General features: G+C 40.0%; 1 protein-coding gene across 4 annotated transcripts in view; it reads right to left on the minus strand.

Annotated features, from left to right (window-relative positions):
- APP (amyloid beta precursor protein) overlaps positions 1-17,487 on the minus strand; it is a 226,668-nt gene that overhangs the window by 78,110 nt on the left and 131,071 nt on the right. For 2 of the 4 annotated variants that reach the window (XM_064470139.1, XM_064470131.1), the window contains exon 7: positions 7,975-8,142. The exons of the other annotated variants lie outside the window; for them this stretch is intronic. In XM_064470139.1, coding sequence (XP_064326209.1) covers positions 7,975-8,142 — 168 coding nt within the window. The remainder of the gene's footprint in view (positions 1-7,974; positions 8,143-17,487) is intronic. 4 annotated transcript variants of the gene reach the window in all.

The raw sequence follows: 17,487 nt of genomic DNA on the forward strand, positions 1-17,487 counted from the left end.
TTTATTTTATCCTCATGTTTTGACAATTTTGTTTAAGACATCCAAAAATTCTTTGAAAGTAGAGTGTTCTTCACAAAAGCTGAGGAATTCTAACTACAGTGGTAGGGACTCTGAAAGCACAAAAAATGGACTAACAGACTGGATAATAACAAATATATTCTTCTGTCAGAAAAGAAACATACGCCTGTTGGTACTGAATTAAGAAAAAAAGCCCCCTATAGAAGTGGTGGTTGTATGCTCAGGGATCACATCTGAAACAGTAAAAAAACCCAAAAATCACCAGTTCTGAGACTTGACTTCTCCACTTTCAATTTCAAGCTGCCTCTTACCTTCCAAAATTTTGTTAAATTAAATGAATGTTCCTAAAGCGGATTAGAAAGCACATTGCTTAAAAATGTCTTCGAGTTTAATTGAAAGAAATTCCAGGCACAGGTGACTCGAAGAAAGTTAACACGTGAAAGAGAAACCAATGCTGCAGAGGGATTATCTTTCCCTTCTTAACAGCTGGGTTATCTCATTGTTTTTATTAACCATCAAGGCTAAACTGCTTTGTCATAAAAGACTGTGTATAGTTTCTGTAATATTTCATAACTTGCATTAGTATTCAAAGAATAGCAATCTTGGCCTGAAAATATAATTAAATGCATTGAGACGGAGAAATCACATTTTTGAGAGTTACACTCCCTTTTGAACTTTACTTTGCAAAGACTGATCCTATCTTACTTTGATATCTTATAATTTAAATAGTTGGCATGGCATCAAAACAACAGGAAGCTTGTAAGACAGTTTAGTGAAATCCCTCGTAGAGATCTCTTGGAGAGAAAAGAAAAATACCATACTCTTATTTCTCTTCATCTATCGCCTTAACTAAAGTTGATACTTGCCACCTAAACTAGGTTCATGTTACATTTTCTCACGTAAGAATCCTTCTGTGTAAGAACTTCAAGAATCAATTTCAACCTATGCGCAGCTAGAACTTGGCAACCATGACTGCCACTTTCTTTTCAGCAGCCCTGACAAATGCAATTTTGCCTTGCTCATATCCACTTGACAGCATCTCGGCCATTGATTGCTCAGATCGCCCCTCACCCCAAGCTCTTCGATTCGTTTCGTGCTCGGGACGAGGTCCCCAAAGCAAACTTTCCTCGAGCACCTTTGCAATACTCTGCTTCAAGGTCATTCTCTTTTGATTTGTCACCATAAATTTAAATATTTATGAGGGGAAAAAAAACAACCCTTAAATTCTTCATCTGTTACATCAAACGAGATTGCTGCGAACAAATACAAGACAAATATTCTCCTGAACATGCCTTCTGCCAAGGCTGTAAACAAGAGTCAAGTTCCACAGAGTAAAAGAAAAAAACAGCAAACAATTGTGGTTAGACCCAACAAAAGAAGGTACAGCAAAAACAGTGTCTACAACAATATATTACACTAACAAAATTTCCAGTGCTTGAAGTTATCAGTAGTCTAACTCTTGTATATGAAAACATTTACATCATTTCCCTTTTGAAACCTAAACTTTACCCAATTGTTTTTTTTAAAATGGCCCAGTCCAAAATTGGCTTCACGTGGGGTTCAAGGGTGAAATACAAGTGCAAATTTTTATAGATGAAGTAACTGTGGAAACAGAAATTAGTCACTTGCGTCCACTAAAGGTGGTAGTCAAAATTAACAATTTAAATATATTTTATTAGAATTCATCCTATTTCAGCCCCTAGGCACTGAACAATAAGCACTCACAATGAATGAAGAACCGTAAAAATATGTTTTTGTTCAGATTTTATCCACACTACTGGAGAATCGGCCTCAACTTCACCAAGATACATGATTCAACAGAGTTTTCATACCAGAGAAAATAAAACCCAGCAGGTACAGGCAATTCGGGCTGGAGATGGTGGGAGAGGGATACATTTAGGTAAAATCTTGAGAGGTAATGCCCCCTTTAGTGCTAATTTGGGAAGCAGTAAGACAATTGAATAGAAAGAGCCTTTGTGATGAAGCAACAGGTTGTCCTAGTGTGACTGGCTTAGTGTATTTGTGATAACTTGGGGTTTTTTATCCATTCAAATAAAATACTTCATACTTACTATGTGAAATGCTTCCTTGCAAAACCACTACTTAAAAAGACAGACTTCCATATTTTAAATTCTATCTCCTGTAGTGCTGTGACAAATTAGCACTGTAGCTACTTACTGCAATGACTATTGTCCAGCACTAGATGCATTGTCAAAAAAAAAAAAAAAAGCATTCCTGGCATGAAGCAACTTGCAGGCTCTGCCAGCTCCCCCACGAAGCTCACGAGCGGTGAGGGGGCACTATCACCCGGTCCAGATGAATGTGCTGCAGATGTGGCCGGCTTTCTGCCTTTGAGCCTCCTACCTGACCTCAGCCTCAGTCTCTGTGGTCATACAGATAAAATGAGCAAACAAACACCCAGTAAATAAGACAAAGGATTAAAATGTGCTACGTAACTAAAACTTGGGTAAACTTTATCATTCTGCTTACAGGAATGCACTGCAGTTCTTCAATGCCTTAGACACACTCTGGAAGTCGGCATGCAAGTTTAGCTGCCAAAACATTTTACTTCCTGCTAACCAGGGAGATGTCATGATCCCAAACAAGTTAACAAATGGATAAAGGAAATTACTGACAACAGCAGTATCATCTTACAAGCTGCTGCTGTTAAAAGGTACAGATTGTTATCTGCAGTACTTGTGAAGAGAAATTAAACTGGACACTGCAAAATGCTAGAGGTCATGAATTTTCCCCTCACTTAAGAGCATGAACTGGAAACACATTAAGACCAATCTCATCAATTATCAGGGACAGACTGACACTAATCCACAGGCAAGCTGAAGTTAGCCTATATGAAAGGCAGTAAGAGCGGATCCCCCATATTAGTCTTATTCTTGTGCACGAAATTTTAATCTATACTTAAGAGGGTGTGAAATTCCACATATATTATGAAATTGTAGCCTTTAGTGTTTCTTTTCATATCTTCCGTTTGAAATTGAAATAAAGTATCTGTCACTTAAAAATCACCAAGAGATTTAGCAAGTTTGTAAGTTTCCAACATTTAGTCTACAGAAGAAATATTATCCTACCTAAAATCACCCAAAAATCTGTGATCATGGTCTCAAATGATCAAAAATAAAACAGTGCATGTTAACATTTAAACTTACTACTAGGTTTCAGGGTTTACACAAGGAAGGAGGCAACTGACAACGCTGAACCCTGTTGGTTTCCCCCCCCCTCTGTTGTTAGCTGCAGGAATTCAGTACGATGATAAAAACCCTATTTTATAAAAGGTGATTTTAATGATATGTCAAAGTTTTCAAAAACTGGCCGTGCCACCAGAGTACAGCTCACTCCTGCTTTAGGTGCAGAACAAATGAAAACACGGCAGCACAAATTCTACTCCGCTCTGAACACACCACACCACAGCTGCGGGAGCTGCTGGGAGAGCTGCCTTCTGTGCAACAGCTGATAAATGAAGCACATTTAAGAGAACAAATTTTCCCAGCTTTGAAGCACCTTGTGTCCGCAAGTTAAGACTTGAACATCAACGTAATTTCAAAATAGTGCTTATTAGCTCCTACCCAACAGACAATAATTTTTGTCAGATCTCAGAGCATCAGTCAAATTCCTGAACAGTGGAGAGAGTCTACGGCTTTGCCTGACAGCATAGACCCAACTTTTCAGATTAAAGCAGAGAGACTTCAGCAAGGAAGCAGAATAAAACATGATTTTTTTTTTTTCTGTAGGCAATGTGTTCAGGCTATTAGTATTCAGTATTCATACTTTCAGTATGCAGAGTATGTGAGTATTTGTGACAACAGAATATTCTCAGGTTTTGGTTCAGTCCCATTTCTGTGCATTACAAGAGGAATAAACTCACATCCCACCCTTTCATCCTTTGCCCACTATTCAAGAGAAACCCATCCGCTATCCACTATTTCATACTACTCTCTGTAAAATCTAACTCATTCATCCTGCAAAGCAAACTACAACTAGACAAAGGGAAGACGTGCCTTTAGCATCCACCTTATCTCCTGCCTAAGGGAGGCTCACTGGTTTTTTTATAGGACACAAGGGAGCAACAATAATGCGAACACTGGAGAGAAAAGGAATAAAGAATGGAGTAAATAAATAGGCAGGAATGGGCCAGGGTGGGGGCACAAAGATCACATAGAAAGATTAAGTTAAGGGTGGCGGAGTGGAGAGGGAATGACAGGACAGAACCAGGGTGGCCTAGATAAAAACTCTTCTCCACTGTTTTTCTTCTTTTCTTCTGTGGGATTGGGGTGAGGGTGGTGTCTGTGCTACAGCCAGGTAAAAAAACTCTCTGAGTAACATTAGATCTGTACCAAAGACAAGATCTCACTTAAGTGCTGAAACATACGGTATTCAGCACTTCTAATTATTTTCATTACCATTTCTATTCAGCAAAATGATGAAGAATAGGGAGAAACAGCATGGTGGTACTGAAACAGTTGATGAAACCAAAGCAAAACAAAGTTATCTTAGGAACAGAAATAACAGGTGTATAGATCAGGGTGTAGAACACACTGAAATAATGTGAAAATACAGGAACAAAAATATAACTAAAGTAGCTTGGAAAGTGTACCCTATAGGCTGAAATGTTTTTTGTGAAACTACTGAAGAAGAGAAACCTGTGAGAAGCCCTCTGGGAGATGTATTTTGAAAGGCAAGACCAGCTCTGTTTTTCCTCACTGCCAGTTGTGCAAATGAAGCCAAGCAGCTCAAGTACCCAACCTAACTCCATCTTCCTTAAAGAGAAAACTACTCATACCAAGAATTGGGAATCCCCACGTAAGCCAAGATAACTACGGAAAGAACACAAACGGTAATGCTCTTGGCATTATTTTATTGAACTGAATCTAAGGCGTTGGGGAAGAAAAAAATTCCATGAGACAGTGAGGAATCTCCTGGGCTTATCTGAATATCCTAATGAATTTCATATACAGTAAATTTAGAAGTTGTTTCTTATTTTATTTCATTTCTGATTCCACATGCTGAGAAAGAACTGCCAGTCTTAGAAGAGAATATAATTCATCCTCCCAAATAGCATGAGCTGAACAACTTCTGCTGCCAAGAGACAAGTTTGAAAAAAGGAAGACAACTTAATTTCCACGTTTCATTCAGTCCATAATATTGTTTTTGAGATCATGGCCTAGGTCACCTCTTGTTGCAGAAGATTTCCTGCAAAAAGATCATTAGGTTGATTGGAAGCGTAATGCAGTAAACTCTCCTGGCTTGCTACTACAAGTAATCGGTGCTATGATTTTACCTACAACCTGTATATGAAAGGCAAAGCCATTGCATTATCACAGTGACAAATCACAATCTCACCCCTCCAAGTTTTACTGTGTAAGAGTAACTCTTAAGAAGTCTGTTTTGTGATGTGACTGCTCTTCTAGTCAGCAACATCCTTCCCTCTGTGTAATGATTTTGCAGCACTACGAAACCCAGAAATGAAACTCTCAGATTTGAAGTGCTGGGTGAGTAACTACAGCACCGTACTCAAGACGCACAATCTTCAGACTTTGTACATAGTCCCACTGCAGAATATGGACAAAGAAATGCATCCATATGGCTCACCTTGAAGGGCAGGAGCCAAAAGCTGTAAAAATCGATGTTTAAACAAAATTGCAATCTTGCAAGAGTCAAGATCTACTACAAGACCTTATTTATGCTGCTGTCCAGCATTTAAAAAAATATTACAGATTTAGTAACACTGACAAAAGCAGCAATAATTCTTAATTCCTACCAGGTATGTGAAAAGGCTGACTTTTTTCAACACAAACCAGTGTATGCAGCTTTTAGAAATTCTTATACTGACCATAAAAGTAAAATGCTCAGCTCAAAAGCCCAACAGCTATTCTTTATTTAACCCTACCTTGTTGGACATGAAACATAAGGATTAAGTCCACCCCTGCCCCCCCCCTTTTTTTTTTTTTTTAGCTTCTGGGAAGAGGAACAGCTACTGTCACAAGAGGTGTACTATCAGAGGTAGGTGACTTTCATCTGCCTCATATAGACCAAGGCAAACACCTGAATTGTCCAAAGCTCTGTGCAGTAAAACATGCTCAGTCCTGCCATTCTTCCCTTGCTAACTGAGACTACTTCCAGATGCAAAGTAGCAAAAGGTTCAGTTTCTCAGCTATTTTCCATCGTCAGTTTTGATGGCCACCATCTTGACTGGGATCCAATCACCATTTACACGCGATACACACATGTGACTGAGAAAGGTCATGGTCCTTTATAAATTCTCTGTTGGCCATAACAGTAAAGACTAAACACAGCCTCATCTTGGCTACCCGAAACTAAATGTACATGAGCTGAAGTGGCTTTTCTAGGCTTACTGTTCAACATCCCTCTCACTGCAGTGTTTTTTCTAGGCCTCTAAGCTGCATGAGCCACCTATCTTCAGTTTACTTTTCTTTCCTCCTTCCATGTCTAGAATATCAACTGCTCGTCAAGATCACATACCCTGCATTTTTCATCGCATAAATATTTCTTCTTTAAAACTCTCTTTTTGGTTTTTTTTTTTTTTTTTTAATACTACTGTCCTAATTTAACTTGTCACAAAGTCCCAGTTTTTCTTGCCTGTCATAGGGCATGTAACCAGAGACAAACCATGTTTTGCATGTCTGGAAACGTCTTAACCTAACACAGGGACTCAACAGCTCAAAACATCATTCTTTTAGCAAATATATTATAGACCTCACTCCAACCTACTGCATAGGTCTTCTCTCTCTTCACTACATCTTCTGACTTGTTACAGAAGCTGATCACTGTCCATGATGTATCTTCCTTACTTGCCTTTTGGTAGACTTTTTCGACGTCCCTCCATGGAATTTTACAACGAACAGCTCTAAAAGATGCTGAGATGAAATGCAGCTGTAGCACCTGAGCAGCAGTCCTGCTTCCATGACTGCTTTTACTCCCTCTCCAATAAAATACAGGTCAGCTCCTCTGCTCCATGACACACATAGCACACCTTGATGTCCACGTTTGTGTGCATTTTTACGCTTTCTACATATTGCAAATATTCCAAGATGCAGTTTGGGAAATATTTTACTAAAAGCAGCCCTAACATCCTGCTTCATGCTCTGTAAGCAGGCAGGACAGTGAGACACATACTCACTCTTTGATGTTTCAGATGTAAATGGAAGCCAATACTCTCCTGAGCGTACATGCAGGCAAGGCAGTTGGGAGGGGAGCATAGCAGCGGCTCCTGAACTATAACACAGCTGATAAATCCAGCATCTGATTCAATACCCTGTGACGGAGAAAGCCATCCTTCTCAAGCCTAAATTACAGTGAGAATGCTCTTTCTTCATGGAAAATGATCATTAAAATAAATGCCGTGTTAAAGAAAGTAAGTAGGAGGTGATTCACATCCATGTGCGTTGTGGCCCTAAGGGAAACCTAAAAATCAAAAGCCATTTCTCCCCTTCTCATTGCAAACACACACAAAGTATTCAATCAAACTAAAAACAAACAAACAAAAAGAATCAGTTGTTCTGAGGTTGGAAATAAATATTCTGGTATTATAAGGGGCTTATATTGCTTTGATTAAAAAAGGTCAGAAATAATACATGAAAATACATTGTACAAACTATGAGCTATTTTTAAACTTACCTGACGCTTCCCTGAAGTTTGTGGTTTCGTCACAAAACATACATACACAGAGACACACAAAATGTCAGTACGGTTTGACAGAAAATTAAGAGAAGGTGAGTGCGAAGGCCTCATCTAAGAAGCGTTAGGCTTTTAGCTACCTACTTGCGGACCCCCGTCTACAGCACCAAGAAGTCACCCACTACCATGCTGGGTTAGAGAGAGGTCCTAGCAGTGAGCGGAGGAGCTGGACAGACCGCGGCCGGGGGTTAGTGTGAGCCCAGGCCCGCTCCCAAGAGGCGGGAGGCGTGGAGGGGCACTTACTGACGCTGCCACAGACCGCCATGCAGTACTCCTCCGAGTCAAAGTTGTTCCGGTTCCCACCGCAGCCGCCGTAAAAGAAGGGCGCGCACTTTCCTTCGGCCACGTCAAAGTACCAGCGGGAGATCATCGCGCGGCAGGGGCCAGTCTCGGCTTGCTCAGAGCACACCTCTAGTCACAGGAGGCCCGGAGGAACCACATTTAGCATGTAAATGGTACTGTCTCGGTTTCTTAATTAGGTGCCTCTCGATGTCCGCGCACATGAGCGAGGAAGGAGATGCACTAAGGAGATACTTTGGGGAACAGGAAACCCTTCCCTGGAGAACCACCCCGGAGACAATGACGGTAAATTTTGAACTGACTCAGATTTGTGTCACTAAGTCTCCTTGGCCTGCCTACACTTTTATGTTTTTAGCTACTTTATCCACACGCACTAAGGGGTGTTGCCCTGAAACAAGCTCCAGCATGGTGGCAATGGTACAAGCATGAAGTTTCATCTGCTTCCAAGCCAGAGGGGTACAACCATTCGGCTGTCCGCAGGGTCTGCCAATGCCCCCCGGCAGATTCCTGCCCAAGCAGCCCACTTAGTACCTGTCTGGAAGAGGAACACCTGAAAGCAGGAGTCACATTTTTTCTTGTTGTTTTTCAGCTATATACCCCCTCCCTGCCTAAATTGAGAAGGTTTCCTAGCTTATACAAAAGAAAAACCAAACCCAAAATATTTATGAGTTACAGGGGAAAACAAATTCTCTTCAGATGCCTATTTATATATAGTCACTGTCACAGAAACTCCCTCTTGCAAGCCACACAGCACAGGGTTTTTAATTCACAGTTTGAGGGCTTACATATATAAAATTACTGCCATAGCTTTAAGCCATCCATGGGAGGAAATCTCATCCCCAGTGAATATATACAGGAAAAAAATTAAAATGGTTTGTGTTCATTGTGAGCTGCCACAGCCTCTGCCTACATCCTGCAACCCATGAAAACCTGCGGGAAGAACCAAACCACACGAATTAAAGGAAGACAAAGCAAATTCTGCCTGCAATTTGGAATTCAGCCAATTACACACGTAAACGTATAGCCCTTTACCAATAATGTTCCAAACAGACAAAAACAGTTTCATCTTTCAACGTGCTCCGTACGTCGTTTCAAACCTACACAACGTTAAACACCAATACGCCCCTCATTTGCTTTCATCCCACGCACTGCAGCGGCAGACAAACCGGTATGTTCAACTAGAGGCTTCTGAATTCTCTGCATATATTTGAATTTTGTGGAAGGCAGATCCCTAAGGGTTTAAAGGTATGAATATCAGTGCATCAGCACTGAAAATGCTCCCCGCCACTCAACACCATGAAGGTGTTGGCTACAAATAATTCCATCTTTCAGACGACTCTGTCCTCATCCATCGTTTCACCCCCCACCCAGGAGCACTGCTATTTATAAACCAATTTTCTGTCCAATTGCCATTGGCAGTCGGTGTATACCTACATTTCCTTAAATATATAACATAGGTCTAATTTTACATGTGCTTAACATATTCACACATCAGAACTAGAAATAACATCAAGAATCAATTTTAGGGAACATACATTTGGTCTAAAAGAAACAGATCCAAGTGCATGCAACCATCAAGTATGGGCTGCAAATGTTGCAATTCTGTACCAAGCAATTAGGGGGAGAAGAACAGAAGGGTGTGAAGGAACACCGTTTTTTTTTTACTTGAAAAAAAAAAAAAAACCCAAAAAACAAATTAAGTATATTTAATTGTACAACACATTAATTACAATTAATTATATACTACCATATGATTAATTATAGACCACATTTAGTATACAAGTGCTTCTTCTGGTTTATTTTAAAATCAAATCCAGCTCTGCCATCCAATTATACAGTCTAATCTTCACACAAAGCTAACTTTGCACAGCCTTGGAAGAGCTGCCACATGTCAATTAAAAATGAATAGTGACTCTGACATTAGAGAGACAGGTATAATCAAGAGAATTTTTGCTGACAGGATATGTCATTTCAAAAAACACAAAGGTCTCAACAACTCAGTCTTTCCTAGTTATTGTTGACTACGGGCTGACCTCCACCCACACAGTAAGCGCCTTCTTGGTTACCCTCAAAATCCTAGTTCTGCTATAAAGTCTGATTTATTTAATTTTGCACTGTGTTATCAGGATGGGAACGGTTCACAGATTTAACCTGAAATTTTCTATAGGCACCTCTCTCACAGAAACAGCAGCAGAGATTTTTTTTGCATATGCAAAAGCAAAAGTAATTACCCATCAAATAACCGATGCCAGTGACAACAAGGAATTAGCTCTTTGGACACTAAGGTCGTTTATACACATGAAAATGCACTTGAACAAGCGTTCAGGAAACCACAGGGTAACATATTAAAATGAGCGAGCCTGAAGCACTGCAGCCTAGGGTTGCGGCCAGGGACCTGCCTCTTGCCTGACTTGTCATCTCCCACCAGGCTGGCGGTGACAGTGCAGGGCAGTGGGGAGACATCCTTCCCCCTACTCCGCACGCCCAACCGTACTGCTACTGCTAAGACCTAAATGGTAATTATTTCATCGCAGAGAGAAATGGTCAAACAGCTTATGACCTAAATAAACATCTAGCAAGAAGGAAAAAATGCTCTGGGTCACTGTTTCATGACTGCTGTCTTTGAGGGAAGCATGTTGCTGGTCCAGTCTAGGAAACTTCTTGCTGCTGTCATCCCTCTCCCAGGGTACCACACCACTGTCCACCACTGCCTGTTCTCTGTGGAGGGCTCAGAGTAGCGTCCCTTCACCCCTGCATTTTCAAACCAACTTCAATGCCTGGAAAATGGTCCCCATTGCCCCTGTTCGTGGGCCAATTGCTCCTCCCATGCCTCTCCATTTTCCCACCACTTGTCCTTACAGAAAAAAGCCACCACATTTCATCCTCAGCTGTACCACTTCATCTGAGAAGATGGGGGATGGAGCGCAGAGATGAGAAATTCAACAGGTTTCCCTGGGCTATTAATCCAAATACCATTTCCCCTTCCACTGCTACCAAGTGTAGCAATTAATGCCTATGATGGATGAGCTACGTTATTTTCACAGATATTAGCAGTAGGCAGGGAGCATACGCTGCTAAATGATTCATCAAAAAATTAAAAGCTGTCTTTCTTATTAATCTTGTTGCTGAAAACTGATTAAAAGATGAGTTACTTTTTGCCACTGTGTAATTCTATTTTACTTGCTACCACAAATAATTTGTAACCAGTACAGCATTAACAGTGAGCTTTGCTTTGTTTAGGGAACTTGCTCACTCTCCCTCCTCCAAGGATGTATTTTTGCCTTGGGCTCCATGAAACTGGATAAAATTGAAGATGATAAGCCCTTGCCACAACTGAGGTTCATAAGCAGTCTAAATTCTGTTTTCAGACGCTTACAGTTTTCAAACCATCCTTCTTCCATAGCAAAATGTCTCTACCGTCTCTGACCTCTAAGCCAAAGATTACAGTTGCCAATACCCTCCTTTTCCGAAACCTTAGATATGGCAATTTATTTTTGAGATAATCAGGAAAGTATAATTCAACTTTCCTCATTCCAAGCTGCTTCTACATATTCCAGCCTCTCATTGCAAAAAGAGTTGTTTCTAACCAAGCAGGTAGATCATTCCCTGGAGGACAGTGCCCTGGCAAAGCTTTTTGATTTGCTTTTAAATTAATAAATTGATACACCGAAAACTAATCAGTTACACTGAACATCGGCACTGACTATGTTATTTTTCCTTTGAAAAGCACAGACTTCAGCACCCTAGGAAATACACAGCCTTCAAGTATGTGGGCATTGATTTATAGTGGCTTTATACAAAATACTTCTATAAACACTCATTTACAAAAATGCTGTAAGTAGAGCTAATTAGAATTTATATGCAAACATTTTGGATACTTTTGATGATCAGTTTTTACAGAGGGAGATATAAAGTATGGTTCTGAATGGCATTTTAAAATTTTTCATTACCATATAAATTGTTTTTTTTTTCCTGTTCCTTGAAGAAAACTGATTTTAAATCAAAGTGAAATTATAATTGCTTTATTTCAAAAATCTCAACTCCATGCTTTTTTTTTCCACTTGAGACTAACACTTACTCTGTGAACACCAACATTTTCAACTGAGGAATCTGAGATAAAATTTAAACTTCTAATGGGGGGTGGGGGGAAGTTAAAGCTACATTTACATACTTTTATTGATGTTAACATCAAGGTTACTCAGTATTTTCTTCAGGATTTGAACTTACGTACATGATCATGAGAACCAAGCTAATTTAAATGCTGGTACAGTCAGTCACAAACCTTAAACCAGAAATTAAGTTTGAAGAAAGCTAAGAAAAAAAAGGACAAACAGGAGGAATTAGAATGCCAACTCTGACCTCTCTGGGACGTTGGGGTCCTGTGTCTAGTTTACACCTCTGAAAAACATCCTTACCTTAATACTACAGTACAAAGATACCATCACGCTGGCTTATAAATATTACAAGTTCTTTAATGTAGCCTTGGTAGTTGAAAATATATTGTATCGATGACACTCTCTATACTACCAGCCCTTCAAGTTCGAAGTTGTTGTTGTCAAGTACATACAAATACCGGTGGTATAGACCAGCTCACTAGCACTGGTATGTGTTTGCTTTGTCTATGTTGCTGTCAGTTCAAACTGTGTATCATTATCACGTAGGACCTGAACAAGTCTTAAGCAAGGACCCAAAACACTTAGCTGCATAAGTATACAGGATCACAATCTTGTATTTTACCATTCATATTTCACTAAAGAACAGAGTAATCGACTAATGCACAGGAGGCCAAAGGAATATACTGCTCAAACGTATATCATTAGGTATATGCTCCACTTTATCATGTGCTAGTATATATAATATTACAACTGGAGTGATTTTGGCTTCTGTGCCTTCAGGAACTGAGAGCTATAGTTTGAGGATATAAATACATATCTATCTATATCAGTCTCCATTTTTTAACTAACTGAGAAAAATTAGACAGGAGTAAACGCACTCTGTTTTTCTTTTAGTTATACCGCTCCTGTTCCAAAAAGGCACAATACTATTTTGCTCAATGAATTAATCAAAAGGGAATATTTAAAGAAAATTTCACTGAAACAAAGCTTTCTCATTCTGAATATATGGTTAGAAGACGCAGCCAAATTTTAGTTTGAGTATTCAAAGACAAAAGCTGATTTCAGAAGAGCTTTTTGGAATTAGGAGAGGACAGCTGTGAAGCTGGCACATACTCTAGGAATAAAGTTGGTGCACAATCTACACAATTGCTGAAATACTTTATACAGAGAAAGTTAAAAGAAAAAAGCAAAATTATGACTTCTAAACACAATGCTGAAGAACAGCTCTTCTAAAACTATTAAATACCCTAAAATAGTAATTTCCATCCTGTGCAATTAAGATTGAATTTCTCTCTCTAATGTTTATTCTTAAGCTACTGAGGGGGATATTCGGAATAGGAAAAAAATTTAATTGTATACTTGGCTAGAATACAAAGTCTTACACTTCTAAAGTAGAACAAGTACGTGAAAATACGTTTTCTATTCACTTGTGCACAACCACATTTTGAACCAAGGTGCCATATAGTTACTACTGATAGCCAGGACCCAAACAAAAAGCCCAGCTTGATTTTATTCGTAGGTCAGTAAAATTGCATTAATTTATGTGCATTTTAGAAAAGGTATCATTTCCACATAACATCATGATTATGCTAACACGGCAAGACAGTGAATATGAGGATTAGCCCAAAAGTGCATTCCAATCTTTTTACACAGCAAAACAAAATACTCAGTTTCTTCAACATAATAAAATGGCATTTTCTCTAGGGAAGCAGATTCTTGGGGGTTTTCTTCAGCAGAATGTATTTCAAATGAAACGACTGTCAACCCTCCAACCCTACGTAAATCAACGCTATTGCTGTGTTTAGTATTTCAGCACTTTTGCCCTTGACCCAAAATAGTAATAATATATTGCTTTTTCATCAAGAAGATTACTAGATAATAAAAAAGATTTCTTCCAATTGCAACATATCTTAAGGTATTAGATAACGGTGGAATAGCTGTGCTTTAAATTATAATGTCTAATTAAAAGCTATCAGTTATTTTAATGCAAATCATTAGGTTAATTTTATCAGCTCTTGTTCATGGGTTAGAGTAGATTATCATTCTTAATGAAGATCTCCTTACAAAAATCCAGTAAGCATAATGTCTGCCTACTATTCATACAGCAACCTGTTGATGTTTTGTTAATATGGAATACAACCCCACATTATCACTTGCCCACTACAGCATACTGAAGTCTTGAAGCAAAAGAAGAACAAGAAGGAACTACTATTTAAAAAGATAATAACCTTTCAAAGAAGAAAGTGAGGCAAAGATATGGAGGGTAAAAAATAGCCCAATTAATCTAGCATTTGCCACTAATATAACGTCAAAATTTACAGCTGATAGGTCTAGTGATCAGGGTTAAGCTTGCTTGCCTTGGAATAGATGGTAGCTGTCACTGAATGGATTTAAAGTCTTTTAGACATAAAAACCTTCAGCAAAAAACCCCATGCTAGATCAATAAAGCTGAGGTACCATACAAACATCAGGCTACTTTTCTCTTGCTAGGAAACCAGCGTACGGTCTTCTCGCTTGCAACTCTAGATTGTAAACACAGTTAAAATGTCACGTCAAGCAGCAGTGCTTAAATTCTTTCCTAACTGTTTAAAGAAATCCAGCTGAATTAGAGAAAGCAAAACGAATTGCTAAAGGGCAACATTATATGCTAGACGAGGCAGGTCAAGCTTATGCTGCTGAATCCCCTGCATCTGCTTATAGGGACGCGAAGAAGCTGCCAAGTGTTTTCTGCCGGGCTGCTGCGCTGACCCCGCTGCTCTCCTTCAAATGAGACCTGATTGACTGCTATGTTGACGGGAAGCACTAAGCTGAAATTGCTTATTCTTTGTTGTACGCCGAGAGAGACTGATCTTTCTTGTCACCTACTGTGCTGAAGGAGAGCAGAAACAAAATCACAAAACAACTGTATGTGACGGGGGAGCAGCAATTCTGCTTGCTTTGGTCACGCGCTGGAAGAATCACCTGGAGCCTGGCTGCCTTGGGAGCAGCTCTGCAACACCCCAGATGCTGCGACAATGACAGCAGAAATCAAACCGCTCCCTTGCTTAAATCCTGGCCAGCAGAGAATCACCTCCCGTGCTCCATACAGAGCCAAAAGTCACAAGCCACAATCTTCCTGCAGGGCTTCATGAATGAGCCACACTTTCATCACTACAAATTCAGTGATAACATCTCCCAGAGACCAAAGGTGAAAAATGTTGACCTGACACTAGTTTCAATCTTTGCATCCCTGCAACGTCAGACCCACAATCGGCTGGTTTTAACATCTGAACTCCAATAAGTACATATCTCAAGTTTAAACTGGGTTTGCTGCCCCACTCCATATGAACTGAGAGTAGAGATGGTCCTTCATAAAAGGCAGGAAAGTAAATACTGGAAAGTCCTGTGCTGGGAAAAACTGATTCACATTTCTGAATAACCACTAGCTTATAAAAATGTGATTGCTGCAGAAACTGAATGAAAAGACTGTCCTTCTGGCCTCTCCCATTCTCTAGGAAAGACTAATTTCCTTTTCGCTTGAAGTAAGTTTGCAAGTAGTTGTGCTATTGCTATGTTGATCACGATTCATTAAAATATGCATAGAAATAAAATTGCCTGACGAATTGATTCTACAGTAGCTCAAGTGTCTTTAAAGTATAACATTACATTTATACTTTCCAATTATTTATGGTTGACAGCAATCATTCTGTTGATTTGGGGGAGAAAGGGCTCAGTACCAGCCCACAATTAGATCCTAATTTACAGTTTTAGAACAGTTGCTCTGTTGGCTTCACATATGAAAAGCAACTCCTCTCAAATTGGACAAACCCACTCTCTGTGCTCTTTAATGCTAATGACATAATATTAGTTACAGCTTCATAAAGCATACATAAAACTGGCTGTAAAGTGTCTGTGAAGAGCATCCTAGGATACAGTATTTGAACTGCACTTAGTAATGCTTGGGAAAAGTAGCCTGAGCAGAGCTCACGTCCACGAGAATGAAGCTCCAACACATAACCCCATCTGGAAAGGCTTTCAAGGTGTCTCCATGGGATAGACCACTTCTTAATACATACATTGTCTACAAGGCACCTCTGCCTCTTTCATTTGCACTGACAGTGACAAACTTTTCTGTTTGCAACAGCAAGACAACAGCTGATGCTCACCACAGAGGCTCCTATGCTGGATCTGGTGGCTCCATCAGGAGGACAGGGCCCTGTAGGAAGCTTTCTCTCAAGTGCAGCAAGGGAAGTATAGCAAGGGCCAAGGCTTTAAGTTATTTGGACACACGTACATTCACAAATGGGCAAGCATTTTGCATAATGCAGCTTTGTCAGATAGCAGTTAAACACACTCAGGGACAGTCTCGACACCCTCCAAACCCCAGGACGGCTGGAGGTCAGAAAGCCCAAAGGGCTGTGGCAGAACTGCACTGGAAACTTGTATTGGTAACAGATTGCCCTCACCTCACTTGCAGCAACACATTTTACTCATAGTCACCCAAGGTAGGACATTTTAGACTTGAGATAAACAGGACAATAGCATTTCATTGTCAGCTAGCAAGTGTATACATTTCTAAAGGATTTTTAAAAGGTGGCTTCAATACTTTGCCTCATCTCTTTTGTATTTTACATTTGGATTATTACACACTATTTTCCTGACGGCTAAACATCTTAACCTCTTTGAAATGTCAACCTCAGTAAAGAAACATGCTCCACCTAATTTGTCCTCATTTCCACTCATCCAAAATCCCATTAAAGTCAAGTGTTCTTTTTTTTTTTTCCTCTCTCTCAATATTCATTTACCAGCAAGGGCGTTTTATCCCCAGGTGGTAAAAGCTCAAATATGGAAATATATTTAATTGGTTTAAAGATTTAAGCATAATCTCCTCCTGCCCCTCCTCACTGAAATGACTCTCTATAACTGAGCAAAACACTCAACGCAATTATATAAGACAGAAACACACAAGACTCTGTTGCCAGCCTTAGAAAGAAACATTTGCAAGTAATTTTAGCAAAGCCTTAGTGCTTTTGACTAGCGAGCTTATCTACACGTAGACTGGAGTAACTGTTTTTTTCCAAAGTATCCCCTGGGGACCCTTCTGCCCCCAGCACACATTATGAATCACAGCCAGCAGCCCTCTGCTCCGTACCTGCTCTGCCAGACACTGGCACCATGGTTCAAGAGAAAAGGACGCTGCCACATGCAAAATGGGGTACTCCGCTGGCACTTCAGTCCCAAGCATCCCCAGAGGCACGGGGTGGGAAAGCAAGGGGGGAGGAAGGAAGCCAGGCAAGATGTTTTCTGCCTTGTTTCACGGCTGCCCCATTCGCTCCCATTTTTGCTCTGCCTCCTGCCTGTC

Source organism: Phalacrocorax carbo, chromosome 1, assembly GCF_963921805.1.
Source record: "Phalacrocorax carbo chromosome 1, bPhaCar2.1, whole genome shotgun sequence".
In the NCBI taxonomy this organism is placed as follows: Eukaryota; Metazoa; Chordata; class Aves; order Suliformes; family Phalacrocoracidae; genus Phalacrocorax; species Phalacrocorax carbo.